The following is a 17,271-nucleotide window of genomic DNA, read 5'->3' as shown; positions in this document are numbered from 1 at the left end:
CTGTACAGCTGAGACAGCCCCAGTAGCTCTGTCCGCATCATAAGATCCGGAGCTGCAGTGTTGGATCCGGTCAGTGCTTTTCTTGGGCCCTGTTTTACTTTGCTCTCAGACATGCTGAGCCAGTGCTTTAACAGAATCTGAGGAAGCTGTGTCTCAATAGGGCACTCTCACTGCTGGTGGCCCAAAAGCACAGAGATTTAAGTTCTTTGATAGATAAAACTCTGCCTAAAGAACAGTTAAACTAGATCATTACTGAGGGTCTTACCCCCTCTCAACTCCTATAAAAACCAAAAGTCCAGATGCTTCAAGTACCTCATTTTCAATCTCCATCTGGAGCAGGCGGGAAACAAAACCATTATTCTCTTTTCACAGTTGAGCAGACAGAGGTTCAACACATATAATTAGCTTCCTCCGTGACACAGAAGTATTCCAGAGTCAATATTAAGAACAAAGCCTCTAGAGTCCTGGACCTCAGTTCACTTTTTCATGTTAACACTTTGGAGAAAAATGACAGTGATGACACTGTCATAGTTTATGACAGAGAAAAGGACTGAGTGCCCACTGGTGCTCCTGACTTTAACCCATTTTCTCAAAAGAGTTACTGGGGGCCTCTAGAACTTAACTCACATCTCCGGCTTGGGACCTGGTTGGAAGACAAACAGGTTGAATGTGTCTTCTAGAAAAATCTCACTGACTGAATGTCTTGGCACAAAAAAAGAACAGCGTGTTCTCAACAGTGTCACACAGGAGAGGAAATACAGGAGTCTGAGGATTCGCAAGGGAGGGAGGGAGACTTTAGTACAGGAATTGTTACCATTCTGTACCTTCTCATGCAAAAAGCCAGTGAATAAGTGGTAAGTTTTTTGAAGCTGCTTTTATAGCCCCACCTGACAGTTGAGTCTTTTTCTTCCACAAATAACAAAGGCAGTGTAAAATGCCACCTCATGTGACACTGTTCTGTTCCAGACTTGTTCCGTGTTTCTGTCTGGAGCTGTCTTCTGTTTGTCTTACAGTGCCAGAGGTAGAAGGCGAAGCAGAGAGTATCAGCTCCCTATGTTCACAGATCACCAATGCCTTCAGCACACCCTCCGAGGATCCCTTCTCATCCGCCCCGATGACCAAACCAGTGACAGTGGTGGCACCACAGTCTCCTGCCTTTCAAGGTTGGTGCCCACTTAGCCTGCTCAGCAGTTCTCTTTGAAACTAAGACTTTTATGACACTGATCACTAATGTAAGTTGGCATCCTGAGCTTCCCAAGACCTGGTCAGACCCACTGCATTTTCCTGTTTGATATTGTCTCAGATTCGTTAAATTGCCCTATTCGACAGTGTCTTTGCGCTTTATTCCCTTCCTGTTTCCTGAGATTGTCTGCACTTTGCACGTACCTACCCTCCTTTCATTCCATCCTGTCAGGAGCATCAGTAGTCCCAACCCAGTGCTTTATTTGCTACTTACCTGTTAAGAGACAGAGCACCCAACCAGTTCTCCAGAAACAGCAGTCATCAGAGTTGGTTCTAGCTTCATGCTTTCTTTACCACAGTAAAGAAAGCTGGGGTGATTTTGCCCCCTTGGAAAAATTCAGCACCCATTGTCTGGAGATGTTTTGGGTTTTGCGGTATGGCAGGGGGTGGTTACTACTGACATCCCCGTAGAGGCCAGGGAGGCCCGTAAACATCCTTCCAGGTACACAGTAGCCACCCTCACAACAGAGAATAATCAGGCCCAAAATATCAGTGGTGCCAAGACTGGACTCACCTAGACTTTGCCCGGTCACAAGAGTCCCATAAAGAAAAAGGCACCTCTCTTGGCTCTTCAGTTCATCTCATTTTCTATAATGAGTATCCTAAAACTAGTCTTTGTGGCATTGAAGGACTAGTAAAAGTTGTTTCTAGAGATACTGAATTAATAGTATTGACTCAAAGGTCAACAATGAGCCTATATAACTTAAATTACAGATTTTAGAATTTGAGCTTATATAATTGATATTTCTTTATTTCTTTTGGGAGAGAACTCAGAAGTTGTTTTGCTATGCAGACTTTTTTTGCCTGATCCTGTTGAAAAGCTGCAACATGATTTTCCTTCAGGAGGGAGTCTCTTTAAAAACAAAACAAAAAAACCCTTAATATTCATATGCATCAGGTGGCTTTTCATTTCATCTAACAGATATTTATACTGCCAATAATAATAGGGATGTTTATTGGGCACTTAGCACCATGTCCACCATATACATCATGGTAAAGACTCATGCATTTTCCTCATCTCATTTAATTCTCACAATAGTCCTTTGAGATAGGCATCACAGCTAAGGAAAATTAGGCTTAGAAAGGTTAAGTAAATTGCCCAAATCACACAGCCAGGATGTAAACCCAAGTCTTTCTGAATATAGTTCCTATTACATTCAGCTGACTTTGTGCCTATTTACAGGGTAGTGGGTATACAAAACTATAAATAGAATATAGTCCTTTTCCTGCCTTTAGAAAACTCGCAGTTTTTGGATAAGCTAGTCTTTTAGACAAGCCCTGGGTTAATAGCACCAATGCCATAAGCATAGTTGCCAAGTCCTAAAGAGAGAGTGATTATGGTGTAAGGCAGGAGAAGGTGCCTGCTTGTCTGCTCTATGCCAAGTATAGAGAGCTGGACAAAGGAGTAGAAACTGATGGGACAGCCGTCTAGAGTAAAGGAAGGCTGGATTTTACTGAAGGGAGACAGGAAAAAACAGGAAGTGCCTTAAGACATTACAAACATTACTGACGGGGAAAAAATCTTTTAAAAAGATGAAATTAATTCTGTAGCAAATTATAAATTAAACAAATGAAAACATGTACCAAGTTTGATTTCTCAACTGTAATATGGGGTTTTTGAGAGAATTTATTGAGATGATGCACACTAAAGCACTGTTATAGTAGTGCCTAGCACATAATAAGGATGATTGTATTAACCATTGTTGGTATAATTTGCTCTTTTGAAATAGTGATAGATGATACTTTATCATCATTGCAAAGGCTAAGCTATGTCTGGAATAGATTTTTGCTGCTCGTAATACAGGTAGTTCTTTTTAACTTAATTTGAAATTATTTTTCTGGTCTTCATTACCTCTCTCCCCATAAACATGTTTTTCTAAGAGTCATTTAACTTTATCAGTACACCCATTTTAATTACAGCCTCTGATTCCGTCTTTGCCAAAAGGTTTATGTATTCATTGCGGATGGCATGGTTATCCCACACCAACTTCTCTGTCTTATCTTTCCACCAGTATTGCATATTGGCCTGACTGACCCAGCTCCAAGGGGTCACCTGTACACCCTGCATGAATTAACTCCATCAATGTTGTCTGCTCCCATTGTAGCTAATGGCACTGACTCAGCCTTCCATGTGCTTGCTGCTAAGCCAGCCCCTACTGCTCTAGCACCCGTAGCAATGCCTGTGCGTGAAACCAACCCTTGGGCTTATGCCCCTGATGCTGCTAACAAGGGAATTGCAGCCACACATTCGGGTAAGGTGACCACAGATGGTGGTGAGGATTCTGGGATCAGATAAGTGACCTTGATATGAAAATCAGCCATTTACCTTAGTGGGAACCAGGAAGGAGTCCTTTTAGGAAAAGTGGGATCCCTTTTGGAAATAAACTACTATTAAGGAAGGATGGTGTCAGAGAGGAGCTCTTAGAGGTTAGATTGATAGTTACCCTGGAGCCACCCACAGAGCTTTCATAAGACACAGATTCCTGGGCCCTCCCTCGCAAGAGCCTGTGTCTGGGTCTGGATCTCTGGACATGCCTGTAGGAAGAGACGACTCTGCCTCCTACAACAGCATGCCTACAAAAAAGGCTACAAAAAGGCAGTTCACCAGGGAGACGTGTGTTTGGAAGGCAGGCAGCAAGTCCCTGGTTATTTTCTTCTCATTGTGTTAGAGCAGAAGGTGAGTCCCCTCAGCTCTTTAGAGTATGTGCAAGCTGGTTTCTGGACCACAGCTGAGCCACACCAGTGGGGGCAGGGTTCTGATGCCAGCCAGCAGCTTCGGTTTTGTGCAGTTGAGCCATCTCTGGCAGCTCCCCGACATGGCTGAGGTAGACCACAGACACAGGCTGAGGTCTCCTGGGTTCTCCCTGTCCTCCCACAAAACCTTCTCAGCTGGTAGTAGAGACTTTCCTCCCACCTATCAAAACCACAGACCATCCCCCTGGGGGGGCTTGTTCCACGTTACGATCACTCAAATAACCAAGATTATCAGGTGAAGAAAAAAGCCCCTGAAGATTCTGATTCTTCCCTCTCTTCCTCTTGTTGCTTCCAGGGACCGAGTGGGGTCAGTCTTCTGGTGCTGTCTCTCCAGGTCTCTTCCAGGCTGGTCACAGACGCACTCCCTCCGAGGCCGACCGCTGGTTGGAGGAGGTGTCCAAGAGCGTCCGGGCTCAGCAGCCCCAGGCTTCAGCTGCCCCTCTGCAGCCGGTCCTCCAGCCGCCGCCACCCACTGCCATCTCCCAGCCAGTGCCACCTTTCCAAGGAAGTGCATTCCTCACCTCTCAGCCCGTGCCAGTGGGTGTGGTCCCACCCCTGCAGCCAGCCTTTGTCCCTGCCCAGTCCTATCCTGTGGCTAACGGGATGACCTATCCAGCCCCTAACGTGCCCGTGGTGGGCATCACTCCCTCCCAGATGGTCGCCAACGTGTTTGGCACCGCAGGCCACCCACAGGCTGCCCAGCCCCACCAGTCTCCCAGCCTGGTCAAGCAGCAGACATTCCCACAGTACGAGACAAGCAGTGCTACTGCCAGCCCCTTCTTTAAGCCTCCTGCTCAGCACCTCAACGGTTCTGCAGCTCTCAATGGCGTAGATGACGGCAGGTTGGCCTCAGGAGACAAGCAGCCCGAGGCTCCTGCAGGCCCCTGCACGGTGGATCCCTTCGAGGCCCAGTGGGCAGCCTTGGAAAGCAAGTCCAAGCAGCGTACTAACCCGTCCCCCACCAACCCTTTCTCCAGTGATTTACAGAAGACTTTTGAAATTGAACTTTAAGCAATCCTTATGGCTTATGTATTTTGTCTGTACTTAGGCCCAGGCGGGGGGTGGAGGTCAGAGGAGCAAAGGGGACTTGCATTCCCAACCTGTATGCTTTTCACTAATCCAAAGGTCCCCAAGGGCATGTCCAGGCATAGCATGTGGAAGTGGGTGATTGAAAAAAGTGGAGAGACCCATTCCTAGGGAAGAGCTGTTTTGCAGTTAGACTAAGAAAGTCAAGGAGCTGTCATCCTCTGCCCTGCCTCCTCCCTCAGCCACTTACCAGTCTCTGGCAACAGAGATGCAGAAGTATCTGAACAGGAATCTGTATTCAAAGCACATTTACTGGAATATAAAACAATGGGAAGCAAAACGATCTCCTTTTGTTTTTCAGGCCTTTCACCTGCCTGCTTTCAGCACTGGCCTTCTTAAAGATCGAGAACAGGGTGGCCAGTGCCGGGGCTGGGGGCGAGAGTCAGGCTGTGCTGCTAGAATTCCCAGCAGGGCCCGTCAGGAGCTGCCCAGCAGAGCTCTTTTTTAGGGGTAAAGTTGAGCTTCCATTTTGAGTAAGAATAAATATTATAAATATATATATCAAAAAGCCAAAATCTTTATTTTTATGCATTTAGAATATTTTAAATAGTTCTCACTATTAAAAAGTTGTATGAGTTGTAAGTAATCTTGCCAAAGGTAAAAGGGTTAGCTGTAAGAAATTGTACATAAGATTGATTTATCATTGATGCCTACTGAAGTAAAAAAGAGGAAGGGCTGGTAGTTGCAGGTGGGATCCCTAGCTCACTTGGTATCATTTACTGTAAGTAGCACACTGCAACAACAATCACGCTTATGACCAGTACGGTCAGCTTGGTAGTAGTTTTAAATAAAAAGCAAGCAGTATTGTCCTGGTTTTACGTCTGTAATGAAATTCTAATGTCATTATTTCAATGGGTTCAATCTAAATAGAAAATGTATTTTCTTTTCTATACTGCTGCAGTTTCCTTATGTTAATCCTTTAACACTAAGGTGACAATGATGTAATCATATCCATGAGACGGGAACGCAGGTTACCGTGTTGTCCTGTAGGTCTTGGTGGGTTTTGTTTTGTCCTTTTAAGTTTTGTTCCCATGAGTTTTGTGGGGATGGAGGTCCTAGTCTTGTTAGCACTGCGTGTGTGTGTGTGTGTGTGTGTGTGTGTGTGTGTGTGTGTGTGCGTGCGCGTGCGTGCGTGCGTACGTGCGTGTGTCCATCCCTCTCCTTGTGGTGAGCCGAACATCCTGTTGCCAGTTGTAGCCACTTGACCTCTGGTAACAACATAAGATCCCATCTCATTTTTACTTTCGAACGTTGGCCTTACAATCAAATGTAAGTTATATATATATATATATTTGTACTGATGAGAATTTATAATCTGCTTTAACAAAAATAAATGTTCGTGGTAGAAGCTTTTGCCATGAAGAGCTGTTCTTTGCCCTTTTCTCTTATTAGCAGATGGGTTTCAGTTCCTTGTGGTCCTGTCCTCTTCTCCATTCTACTGCTGCCGCAGATCTCTAGTTTGATGGCTAGAAAATCTTTCACTGGGGCTGGCATACTCTTAAAGTTCCTATCTATCTGTATTCACACTCGAGCCTCCGGTCATTCCTAAGCACATCTCTGATGTCAGGTTCTTGCTGCTCCAAGTGCAGACTTGAACCTGGCAGTTGTGTAGAGACACAGAACCTCCGCCCCAGCCCAGACCTTGTCGTCAGAATCTGCATTTTAACAAGACTCACAGTCTGAGAAGTTGGGTTGCAGCAGTGACTCTGAACTGTGGATATGTATTAAAGTTATCTGGGAGCTTTTAAAAGTCCTCATATCCAGCCCATACTCCAGCCCAATTAAAATCTCCAGGGAGGAGACCCCCCAGGTTCAGTTCTTCAAAAAGCTCCCAGTGTGAGAACTACTGGTCACCTTATCCCACCACTCTGTGACTAGTTCCAAGAGCTAGCTAAGGTCTGGAGTGTGCCACCAATTTGCCAAATACTGATTTAACTAGAGAACAGCAGAGTCCAAGAAAGTGGCCCTTACCTTCCAATTTCTACAACCAAACCAGCCATGGTACATGGAAGGGGATGCACCTCAATGTATTTTAAAACTGGAAAGAAAAAAAGACCTCTGTCCCGGCCCATGTTTCTGTTGCTGAATGAGAGGTAGACCAAGAAGTATCACTCACCCATGAAGCAATTGTTTCTTTTCCAGCCAGTGTTGGTAAGAGAAATCACCTGTCCCGGTAATGCTGGTTTTTCCTGTATCCCAGAAAGACCTGTTACTAGGCCCAGCCTCTCTTCTGGGGGATTGGTAGAAGGTTAAAGTGGAAAGGAACTTGGAAGCTCATTGAAACCAGGCCTCTTGTCTTAGCATCAAGGCCTTAAGAGGCTTGAGAGAGGAAGAATGACCTCTCCCAACTCTGAAACCACTTCCCTCTTCCGTCTCTTAACGTCGCTCTCCCTTCCACTGGTCCACCTGGTCCTGTTGGTACTATGTTTTACAATAGCCTGGTTTTTAGTTTTCATTATCTCCCACTTTGCCGACGGCTTTCACCAACTTTGTGCAGTTAACCATAGGCACAGATGGGATCTGAAATTGGTCGCTATTCTCCCTAGGAAGGGCTAGAGAGACTGGAGCAATGAACCACATCTGGACCCCAGATGGGACCTAGTTCTAGCAAAGAATGTTTCCCTCACACACACACCAGGAGTCAGTTACCTTCCCCAGACAGGACACACCTCCCCACCCAGCTTTCAGCAATGTGAGAACCCTAGTAGCTGGCTTTAAAAACAGTGAGCTGATCCTAGATAACAAACTAGAGAGAGAAACTGTTAAGTGAAAGGTGTCCTTATTGCAAACAAGACGCCACTTCTTGACAACCCAGCAGTCACCGGTGGTTGGGGCAGAGAAGCCGACACCGCTGGCGCTCCACGGCGGAGGGCAACTCCGACCAGGCCAGTGTCTCCGGAGAACTCCCTCCTCCAGCCAGAGAGGGGAGACCGAGAGCCTGCCTCCTCCTCCCAGCGCTACGAGCCGTGTCCCTGCTGCCAGACGGGCTGCGCGGGCGGCTGGACACGGGAGCAGCTGGCGCAGCAGAAGCTGGAGTAGTACTCGTTTCCGCAGAGCCGGGCCTGCAGGATCAGGTCACAGTTGGCCAGCTCCGGCTGGTCGACACAGGCCCTGCTGGGGTCCCGGGGCTGGGCGGCCAGTGCTGCGAGAAACCGGTGGGGAGAGGGTGGTAAGAAAGCTCCGTGTGGCTGGAAACTCACCTGCCTTGTCATTTCCCTAAAGGAGAGCAGCGCTGTAACCGCCAGGTTCCCAAAGATGCTGGGTCACTGTACCCCGGTAACACCTGTATGTCCAGCTGAGGCCACACGGTGTTCACTGCCATGGGCCCCACTTCGGCATGCAGTGGGCCTCCTGTCACTCTTTCGGAGCTCTCTTCCCCTCCACCCCCACCACTCGCCCCAGTGCACAGCCCATCGCAGACCCCCAGATACTGACTCTCCAGCTGATTAAACATCTCTGGAAGTCAGCCCCCTGCTCTGGCTACTGAGACCTGAGGAGCCGCATGAACATGGCCGTGGCCTCTGGACAAGGAGAGCGGGGTCGGCCCCAAGTACAGTTCTGAGTTGGCGAGAGCAGCCTGCTCGCTCTCACTGCTGATTTCCTCCCACTTCCAGCGTTTTGTCTTCAGTGGCCCCAGCTCAGTCACTTAGCTCCCCAGCTTTCCGGCTGTTCCCACTTCCCCAGAGCCCGTCAGGCCAGTGACGGGAGGACAGGCTGGGACCTGCAGTGCTGACGCAACCCTGAGCACAAAGCGCCGGGTGCCTCCCTCTGAATTTGCTTGGCGCTTCCGTAGCTTACAAATCACTGTGGGTGTTTCATTCCACTGCTTCGTCTTCGGACTGAAGTCGCTTTGTCTAGTTAACCTCCCTTTTCTTTCTGGGAGGGGCTCTCAGGGCTCAGCTTGGCTTACGCCTGACAGCACCTCCCCAAAGTCACCCCACGGGGCTGCGGAAGCCCCCCCTCCATGCCCCCTCCCCACATACAACTAACAGACAACACCTAACCAGCCAACGGCTTTGTGAAGGCTTGGCTCATCAGTGTAACAAGTGTACGAACTACCTATATTTCCATAAAGAACAAGCCATTTATGCTTATTTTCAACAATCATCACTTTGGTTATCAACCTAATCTCAGCCATCGCAGCCCCTGGGCTCATCACAGCCAGAGGGGAGCAGGTGCCGGGCATGGTGGTGCAGGCTGGGCACCATCCTGGCTCTGCCCCTTCCAGCCGGGGGACTTGGGGCAAATGGTCACATAAGCTCTCCGTGTTTGCCGTCTCGTCTGGAGTTAATGATAGCAACTGAAGCACACAGTAACCATGGCTAAAATAACCAGCACGTAACTGGGGCAGTCCCATTCCGAAAGTGTGAGTGACCCCCACCCCCCATGTTTTAACCTTACAGTATTTTCTGTTTCTCACCCTAAACCTTTAGGTAAAAAGCTTGACAGCATTTTGTTGTATAGCAGAAACTAATACAACATTGCAAAGCAATTACACTCCAATAAAAAAAAAAAAAAAAGGAAGCTTGCAAAGTGTCCCCAGTAGAACTATGTTCCTTACACCAGAGTGGGACCAGCTCAAGGCCCCTCCCCCTGATACTAACACTGCAGTTCCGGCATGCCACCAGACCATGAACCCAGGGCACAGCAAGGCAGCCTCAAGCAGTGAAATGCCACAAAAAGCTTAGATGGGTGACGGCAGATACATACGGCTTAATTGACAGAACCAACACAGTTAAAGGAGAGAGGAAGATACCTTCTCCTTAAAGAGGTGCCCTCCTTCCCCAAAGAAAGTGTCTCAGATTACCAACACTCATGCAACAGGGGGCAGAAGAAAGACGGCCGGGCTGAGGCCATAAGTGTGCTGTCCCGGAGGCAGTCCCATCACACCATTTCAATCTCTTGGTGACCACGCATCACTGGGAGCCCCACCAAACTTCAGCGTCAACTGAGCTTCTGGTTCCAGCTTGGCTTCCCATGCAGACACGCCTCTACCTAATCACAGACATGCCCATCTGGGGGCCTCCTGACAGCGATCTTTCTCACTTAAATCTGCACTCTGGCCTGTCTCAAGTCTTGTAAAAGTTTGGTAAATACATGGACAAGAGATCTATCTGCTGCACACGATCGAGGTGAAAAGCAGCCCCTGTGGGATGGTGCCTTCGCCAAGGTATCACCTTCATGCACATGCACTCAGCCTGAGCGCCCAGTGATGCCAAGCCCTGTGCCGGACCCTGGCTGGGTCCCAGTCCCTGTCTTCATAAACTGGAAGCCCCCCCTTCAGTCCCGCTCACTAAGCTACATTTCTACCAGACTGCAACCTTTAACCTGGCCAGTTCCACGCTCAGCCTGGCAGACAGGAGGCAGCCAGGCCCGACGCCCTGCGTGGTCCTGGTGAAGTGCTACGGCCTGGACAGCCGTGACCATCCAGGCCAACCAGCACAGCTGGGCTCTGGCGGTTCCCTCCCAGGGCTGTTTCAGGCCACATGACGACTGGCCCACCCCAAGTCATGTAACCGGGAACTGGCAGAGCCCCTCCAACTGCAGAGCCTGTGCCCTCCACGTCCAGCCACACACTCCAGCTCCTGAAGACAAGCAGGTGCCTGGGGTGGGCCTTCCTTACCCGGCGGGACCACCTTCACCTCGGTGCTGCGGCTGACGGCCTGGCTTCCACGGTAGGCGCTGCACGTGTAGGAGCCCTCGTCCCTGGCCCGCAGGTTGTGGATCAGCAGCGTGCCGTCCGGGGACTGGTGCACGCGGTGGCCGTCGGCCCGCACCGGCAGCCCGTTCCTGGAGGAGAGAGGATGCTGGGAGAACCTCCAGGCCCTGGGGGTGCTGAGCTGGTTCTCCCAGGGAGGAGGCAGTCTAAGGCCCGCTCCAGAGCCGCCCACTGACCCAGACGCACTCAGGGCAAACCTCCTCCGAGCCTGGGGGACACTGGGCCATTTCCTGCCTGGAGTGTCGGGGTGGGGGCTCAGGTTACACCAGGATCCCCAGTGCCTAGCCTCGTTCTGACATACTACAAGGAGGAAGGGGGCATCAAACTGTTTGCTGAATGAATAAAAGCCCAGCAGACTTGGGGTAAAAGACCACCACCCAAAGCCCCCAGAGCTGAGTGGAGCCCTGTGTTTCTCAGCCCAGCAGAGCATCCGCCACGCAGGGGACATCTGGCAACACCTGGAGACTTTCTGTGGCCATGACGTGGGAGGGAGTGCTACAGGTACCCGGAGGCTGGACGTGGCTGAACATCACCCGACGCACCCCAACAACCAAAACTGTCAGCCCAAAATGTCAACAGTGCCAAGCTTGAGAAGCTCTGGTGTGTAGCCCGAACAGCAGAGAAGAGAGTGGTCCTGGGGGGGCTTCCCCATAAAGGGAGGAGGGCGCTGTAGCCCCTTCCCCTGGCACCAGGCCAGGAGGCGGGAGTAGAAAGGGGGAGAGGTGCTGGTGGCAGCAACGTTCTGCACAAAGGTGGACCCCCGCCCCTGCCCCCGGTTTGGGCTATATGAGTTCAGGGGTGAGGGCCTGAGGGCCAGGAACAGCCTCACCTGGACCATCGGATGTTCACGCTTTCTCCCGCCACCACACACAGCAGCCTGGCCGTGTCCCCTTCCGGCACTGCCATTGTGGAGGGCAGCCCTGTGATGGTCAGCTCCCCTGGGCCCGAGGAGGGGGACAGTCTCAGCCACGGCACACCCGTGGTGCCCCTCCGGACCCCAGAGGCCGCTGGCCACACGCACCCGCCCACTCAGGCTGCGCCTCACCTAGCACTCGGAGCTGGACCCAGCGCTGGTCCCGGTCATGCCCGTTGAACGCGACACACGTATAGAAGCCCCCATCCTCCACAGCCACGCGGCTGATGACCAGGGAGCCGTCGGACTGCAGCTGGTGTCTGCGGGGGCCAAGCACAGTCAGGTGGCTCCACCCCAAGGGCCCCGGTGGGTGGGGAGGTGGTAGGAGGGTCTCCCCTCCCCTGGTGAGAGGCTGAGTGGGCCCTGCTGGTCAGCGGGGTCTGATCACCCTCCAGCTGCTGGCACACTCTCGTTTACTTAAGGATGCCTGACTTTAAAACCTGGCAGCAAGCAGATCATTGCAAGTTTTCAGGTACAAAATAACTCTGGTTTGGGTTTCAATTTTTTTTCCTACACTCGTTCATTAGGCTCAGTCCTGGTTTGGTCACTTAGGAGCTGGCTGGTGTTAAGCTTCTGTGTGTCACATGCGGATAAAACAGCACCCCTTTAGCTCTTCTGCACGTCACGTGAAGGAGATTAAGCCTCAGCACGGGCTCCGTATACGTTGGCTCTTAGGATCACAGTCAGTAGGGTGTCTGCCTCCGCTTCCTCCCTCGGCCATCACCTGTTGGCCGGCCTCTTACAATTGTCCACTAGCCACACTCTGGAAAGGCCCAAAGACCCCAGCATGGTCTGCCCAAGGAGTCCTCTGCCCGCAAGCCCGTCTCTAGAGAGGCCCGCTCAGGTCTGACCAGGGGACGGCATCTGCCCAGACGGGGCGGGGTCGGAGGCAGGACAGGGGAGGGGAGCTGAACGAACCTGGGGGAAGAGAGAGGCTGCCCGTCTCTCTGCCACTCGATGGTCGGGGGCGGGAAGCCCTCAGCACGACAGGTCAGCCGGACCCGCTGGCCCGGCTGGGCGTCCAGCACCCCGGGCTGGCTCCGGTCCAGACGCACCCTGCAGAGCAAGCATCGCTCAGCCATGAGGGGGCTCCTCCCCTGCCTGCCCCCTGACCACCCTCCTGCCTGGGGACAGGACCCCTACCCGGCCTCATGAGCCCCTTCTCCACCCAACCCTGACCAGATTCTGCTCTCCAGCCTCAGCCCTTTTTTTCTGGTTGGGAGACACCACCAACCATCAGGGACCCAGGCTCAAAGCCAGCTCCGGCTTTCTCATCTCCGCCACCCAGAATTTCTGCGTCCTGCCCGCCCTGCACCAGGTCCTTGACGTGGGCCCTCCAGCCCTCTGCGCCCGCTCTGTAAACTCCCCTCTTCAAGGCCGGCTCAGCCCTCTAGCCCCTGAGGCCGGGGCCAGCACGGGCTCCGCTCCCCAGAGCTCGCAGTGGTGGGCAGGACTCCCACCCCTTCTTCAGAGGCCGGGCTCCAGGAGCCACGTTCACCTCGCCATCCCCTCCCAGAGCCCTGAGCAGGCAGCCGGCAAGCCCGGTCACAGCACACACCGGCCCAGGGACTGTCCACCTCGCCCTCCTCCCACCCACCAAGCCCTCCCCTGACCCTGGCCCTCGGTGGGCCAGGCAGACAGCAGACAGCGCTGAGCACCCGCACCTGGTCAGGGGCCACGGGTGCGAGGCGGTGGCGGGGCCCCCGAGGCTGGGGTCCCGAGGCCTGTGGTCCTGGGCTGGGTCCCTGGTCTCAGGGAAGGGCCTCGTTTCAGCCTCAGAAGGCACGGCCACGTCACCCCCTGCTGTGAGGCCAGAAGCAAGGGGTGAGCTGTGGGGAGAAGTGGGTGGAAGGGAGGGTGCCCATGAGGCTGGCAGGGGAGGCCCACACAGGGCAAGACGCCCGCCCCAGGTGACCCGGAGCACAGGGGCTCCGCCGCCAGGATGCTGTGGCCCGCTTCCTGCCCTAGTCCTCCAGTGTTGGGGCACCCCAGCCGGTACCCCTACCCTGGGGCCCAGAAAAACCCACATGACGTGGTGGGGTTGGGACGAGACCTGTGACGCGAAGCTGGACCTGCTGAGAGTGATGGTCCGGCCCGGGGCCGCCGCAGCTGTACGTGCCCGCGTCCTCCGCCCTCAGGGGGCTGATGACCAGGGAGCCGTCGGACTGCAGCTGGTGCCTGAGGGCGGGCAGGGGGCTTGAGCGCTGTGTCCTGAGGCAACAGCGAGCCTGGCTCCCCTGACCCTGCTCTCTCACCCTCCCATCCTCAGGAATTGGAGGGGCTGGGCGGGGCAGCAGGCTGGCTGCACTCACCTGTCAGAGGAGATGGGCCGCCCGTCTTTCTGCCACCTGGAGTGGGGGCCCGGGGAGCCGTCCTCGGAGCAGAAGAGCCGCACCAACTGCCCCAGGGCCGCCTGCACCACGGAGGGCTCCGAGCCCGCCAGAGTGATCCTGGGAAGGTGGGACAGAGGGTCACATGAGGGCCAGCACCAGGGACTATCCCTTCATCAGTGCGTCCCCACAGAAAGCCCGGTACCCCGTCATGGGTACCAGAGGTACCCCCATGGTACCCATGGAAGTACCAGAGATACTTCTCATGGAAGCCATGCTCCAGAAGCCTGCAGAATCAGGAATCCACCCTCCCCACTCCACCGCCAAAATACCCACAGGCATTGTGCCCTCAACTTATTTCCTCAAGAGCACAGAATATGGACCTCCCTCATGGTCTCATGGTTAAGAATCGCCTCCCAATGCAGAAGACACAGGTTCAATCCCTGATCCGAGAAGAACCCACATGCCGAAGGGGAACTAAGTCCATGAGCCACAACTACAGAAGCCCGCACGCCCAGAGCCCGTGACCCAGAACCAGGGAGCAGACCCTGCTCGCTGCAGGCAGAGAAAACCCTGCACAAAAAGACCCAGCACAGCTGAAAATAATGAGCACAGAACAGGCACAGAGCCCCAAGATGGAGCTTGGGAGAGAAGCTGGAGAACCAAACACATGCCTGATCCCTTGGGAATTCAAAGTTTGATTGATCGTTTTTAATATTCCCACCTCTCATGAATACGACACAGTCGAAGAGTGACGACGAACGGGACCCACACTAAACCTATGGGATCATGTCACCATTTACAGGTCGAGAAACTGAGGCTTCGAGAAGCTGGATGACTTGCCAAAGGTCATGAAGCTCTTAAGCTTCAACTAGACAGGCCCTGGATCATACCAGCAAGATCTGCTGGAGAATTCAGGCGCCACCATCCACCCGGCCCTGGGCAAGCCTCATGTCTCCAAAGCCTGAGGTTCCCCACCTGTGAACGATGGTAGCAAAGCCCCCCAGGCTGGAAGACTCCAGGTGAGAGATGGAGGGAGGCCCAGCTGATCTCAGGGTTTTAGCCCTAAAAGGCTCAGCCCCGGCCCCAGGCCCCATCCCACCCGGGGAAGGGGGGCCTCACCTGTAGGAGGAGCCACGGGAAGGAGGTGCTGGTCGTCCTGCGTCTCCGCTCAGTCCAGGGGGACTGGGCCCAGTCTCCTGGCCCCAGGGCCCCTCTCCAAAGGCCTGTCTGTGGTCCGTCACCCCCAGCCCAGGTTCTTGGTCTCGCCACCGGAGGCCACCGGAAGGCAAGGGTCTTCTCTGGACCACAGGCCCCGGCCCATGCTGGCTGGCCTCCTGCTGGCCCCCAGGACCGCTGCCGCCACCATCTCCGAGGGTGCTCTGGCCAGAGGCCCTGGCCCCGGGCTGGGGTCCCCGGCAGGCGCTCACACACTCTTCTTCTGAGGCAAAGTTGTTGGCGTTGCCGTGGCAGCCGCCGTACCAGAAGCGGTTACACTGGCCCACGGAGGCAACAAAGTACCAGCGGGCGGCCCAGTCGGTGCAGGAGCCATGGGCGCTGGGCAGCAGGCACCGCACGGGGTACGCTGAGAGGGGGGCAGGAGGCACGCAGGTCACCGGGACCCAGCAGGGAAGCTGCAAACGCGGCCCGGGACTCAGGAGCGAGGCCCTCCCCAGCTTCAGCTTCAGCGCACATCCACACTACTGCCGGGGCCCTTGACAGGCTCTGGGGACAGACTCTGCTCACTGCCCTGGGACCCCCAGCAGAACCAGCCTGCTCTGCACCCCCAGAGCTGGAGCCCTGCAGAGGATCAGGGCTGTGACCTCCCTGGACGGGCTCCCTCGTGCTCCTCCCCACCTGACCCAGGCCCCCCCCAGTGCACATAGAACAGCCCCAGAGCCAACCCTTGACGTGCTTCACGCAGAAGCACCAGCCCTGAGCCCCCACAGGCTGCCAAGATGCCCAGGGAGGGGGCCCACCCTTGTTCCTGGGCCCCTGAGCAGCTCAGAACCTTCTCCAGCCCAGCCATCCTTCTCCACACTCAGATGTGACCCTCCAGGACCCCCACTTAAAGCCCCCCCACCCAGGTGCCCAGCTCCCTGCAGACTCTGCCCCCTGGCTTCCGGCATCCCCGAGACGGTCCTTGGCACATGGGCACCCACGCTCCCACGTCACAGGCCTCCCTCCAGGACGCATCTCAGGCAGGGTGGGCACCCCATCCATCCCAGCCACGCCCCGCCTCTGGAGGAGGCTGAGCCCCAAGGGGCAGCACAGGTCTTCCTTTTCTGTGGACTCCTCACTGACCACGCTCCCGGCTCCCACAGGCAGCCAGGCGGCCGCGAGTGCAAACTCGGGGGCGAGGATGACCTGTCGGGCAGGATAATCCAGCGCCGTTCTCCAGCCCGGCACCTGGCAGGTGCCAGCAAGTATTGGTGGGAGAAACGAGCGATAAGCCAGCCAGGAGGAAGGTCGGGGGGCTCTGGCGGGGGGTGGGGGGGCGGAGCAGAGTGGGACGAGAGCCTTCCCACCAGGAAGGACGAGGAGGATCGGCCACTCACCGGAGCTGGGCTGGCCCACACAGCCTTCCCCCAGGGGGCCCACTGCGGAGGCCATGTGGTCATAGCAGCAGCCGAACTGGGAGCCCCGGCACTCGCTGGGCTCATTCTGCTGGGCCTGGGGCCGGTGGGCACTGGGGACCTGGGGAGAGGGCCCAGGATTGGGAAGTTAGATGGAGGTCTGGCTCTTGGTGGGAGGACTCCAGGCTGCCGGGGGAGGATGGCAGGAAGAGAGAGGGACAGAACTGTGACCCCATCGAGCAGAACCCCAGCCCTGGAGATCAGACCCCGGAGAAGGTCGGACGAACCCCCAGCCCGGGCCTGTCGCGGAAGCCTGTGCCTTCGAGAGGACGAGCCAGGCCAGCGAGCTTCAGGGACCTCCCTCCTCAAGGTCAAAGCTGCCGCGAGCCCTCGTCACAGCAGCACTGAGCAGGCCCACGGGCTGGACTCGTGGCCCTGGGGTGAGCACTCACTGCAGAGGCCGCTGCTCCCGATCCCGGCCTGCCCCCGGTGTCGTCGCGTCTGTGAGAGCTCGCGCAGCCCGCCTGATGGGGCCCCTCGGCCACGGTCACCCCGTCAGGGCAGCACCCAAACCTGGACGGACATCAGAGCCCTGACTCCCACCCCACCAGGGACCCTGAGTTCCAGCACCCCAGGATCCAGGCTCTGAGG

At 54.6% G+C, this 17,271-nt stretch overlaps 2 protein-coding genes across 17 annotated transcripts in view; one reads left to right on the top strand and one right to left on the bottom strand.

The window, feature by feature from the left end:
- NUMB (NUMB endocytic adaptor protein) overlaps positions 1-6,430 on the top strand; it is a 175,049-nt gene extending 168,619 nt beyond the window's left edge. For 7 of the 10 annotated variants that reach the window (XM_043472486.1, XM_043472488.1, XM_043472491.1 and 4 more), the window contains 3 exons: positions 1,014-1,163; positions 3,348-3,494; positions 4,292-6,430. In XM_043472486.1, coding sequence (XP_043328421.1) covers positions 1,014-1,163; positions 3,348-3,494; positions 4,292-5,007 — 1,013 coding nt within the window. In that variant the 3' untranslated portion in view covers positions 5,008-6,430. The remainder of the gene's footprint in view (positions 1-1,013; positions 1,164-3,347; positions 3,495-4,291) is intronic. The other 3 variants (XM_043472493.1, XM_043472494.1, XM_043472492.1) reach the window with 1 other exon arrangement.
- Positions 6,431-7,846: 1,416 nt separating this feature from the next.
- Positions 7,847-17,271, bottom strand: part of PAPLN (papilin, proteoglycan like sulfated glycoprotein) — a 35,965-nt gene continuing 26,540 nt past the window's right edge. For 5 of the 7 annotated variants that reach the window (XM_043472480.1, XM_043472482.1, XM_043472481.1 and 2 more), the window contains 11 exons: positions 17,073-17,193; positions 16,603-16,741; positions 15,167-15,629; positions 14,027-14,164; positions 13,768-13,892; positions 13,379-13,517; positions 12,633-12,770; positions 11,847-11,974; positions 11,631-11,739; positions 10,706-10,872; positions 7,847-8,224 (listed from right to left, as the gene is read on the bottom strand). In XM_043472480.1, coding sequence (XP_043328415.1) covers positions 8,040-8,224; positions 10,706-10,872; positions 11,631-11,739; positions 11,847-11,974; positions 12,633-12,770; positions 13,379-13,517; positions 13,768-13,892; positions 14,027-14,164; positions 15,167-15,629; positions 16,603-16,741; positions 17,073-17,193 — 1,852 coding nt within the window. In that variant the 3' untranslated portion in view covers positions 7,847-8,039. Of the gene's footprint in view, positions 8,225-10,705; positions 10,873-11,630; positions 11,740-11,846; positions 11,975-12,632; positions 12,771-13,378; positions 13,544-13,767; positions 13,893-14,026; positions 14,165-15,166; positions 15,630-16,602; positions 16,742-17,072; positions 17,194-17,271 lie in introns of those variants that run through there. The other 2 variants (XM_043472478.1, XM_043472483.1) reach the window with 2 other exon arrangements.

Source organism: Cervus canadensis, chromosome 6, assembly GCF_019320065.1.
Source record: "Cervus canadensis isolate Bull #8, Minnesota chromosome 6, ASM1932006v1, whole genome shotgun sequence".
Taxonomy (NCBI): Eukaryota; Metazoa; Chordata; class Mammalia; order Artiodactyla; family Cervidae; genus Cervus; species Cervus canadensis.
The sequence above is the reverse complement of the archived record's forward strand: the minus strand, read 5'-3'. Positions and strand labels throughout refer to the sequence as shown.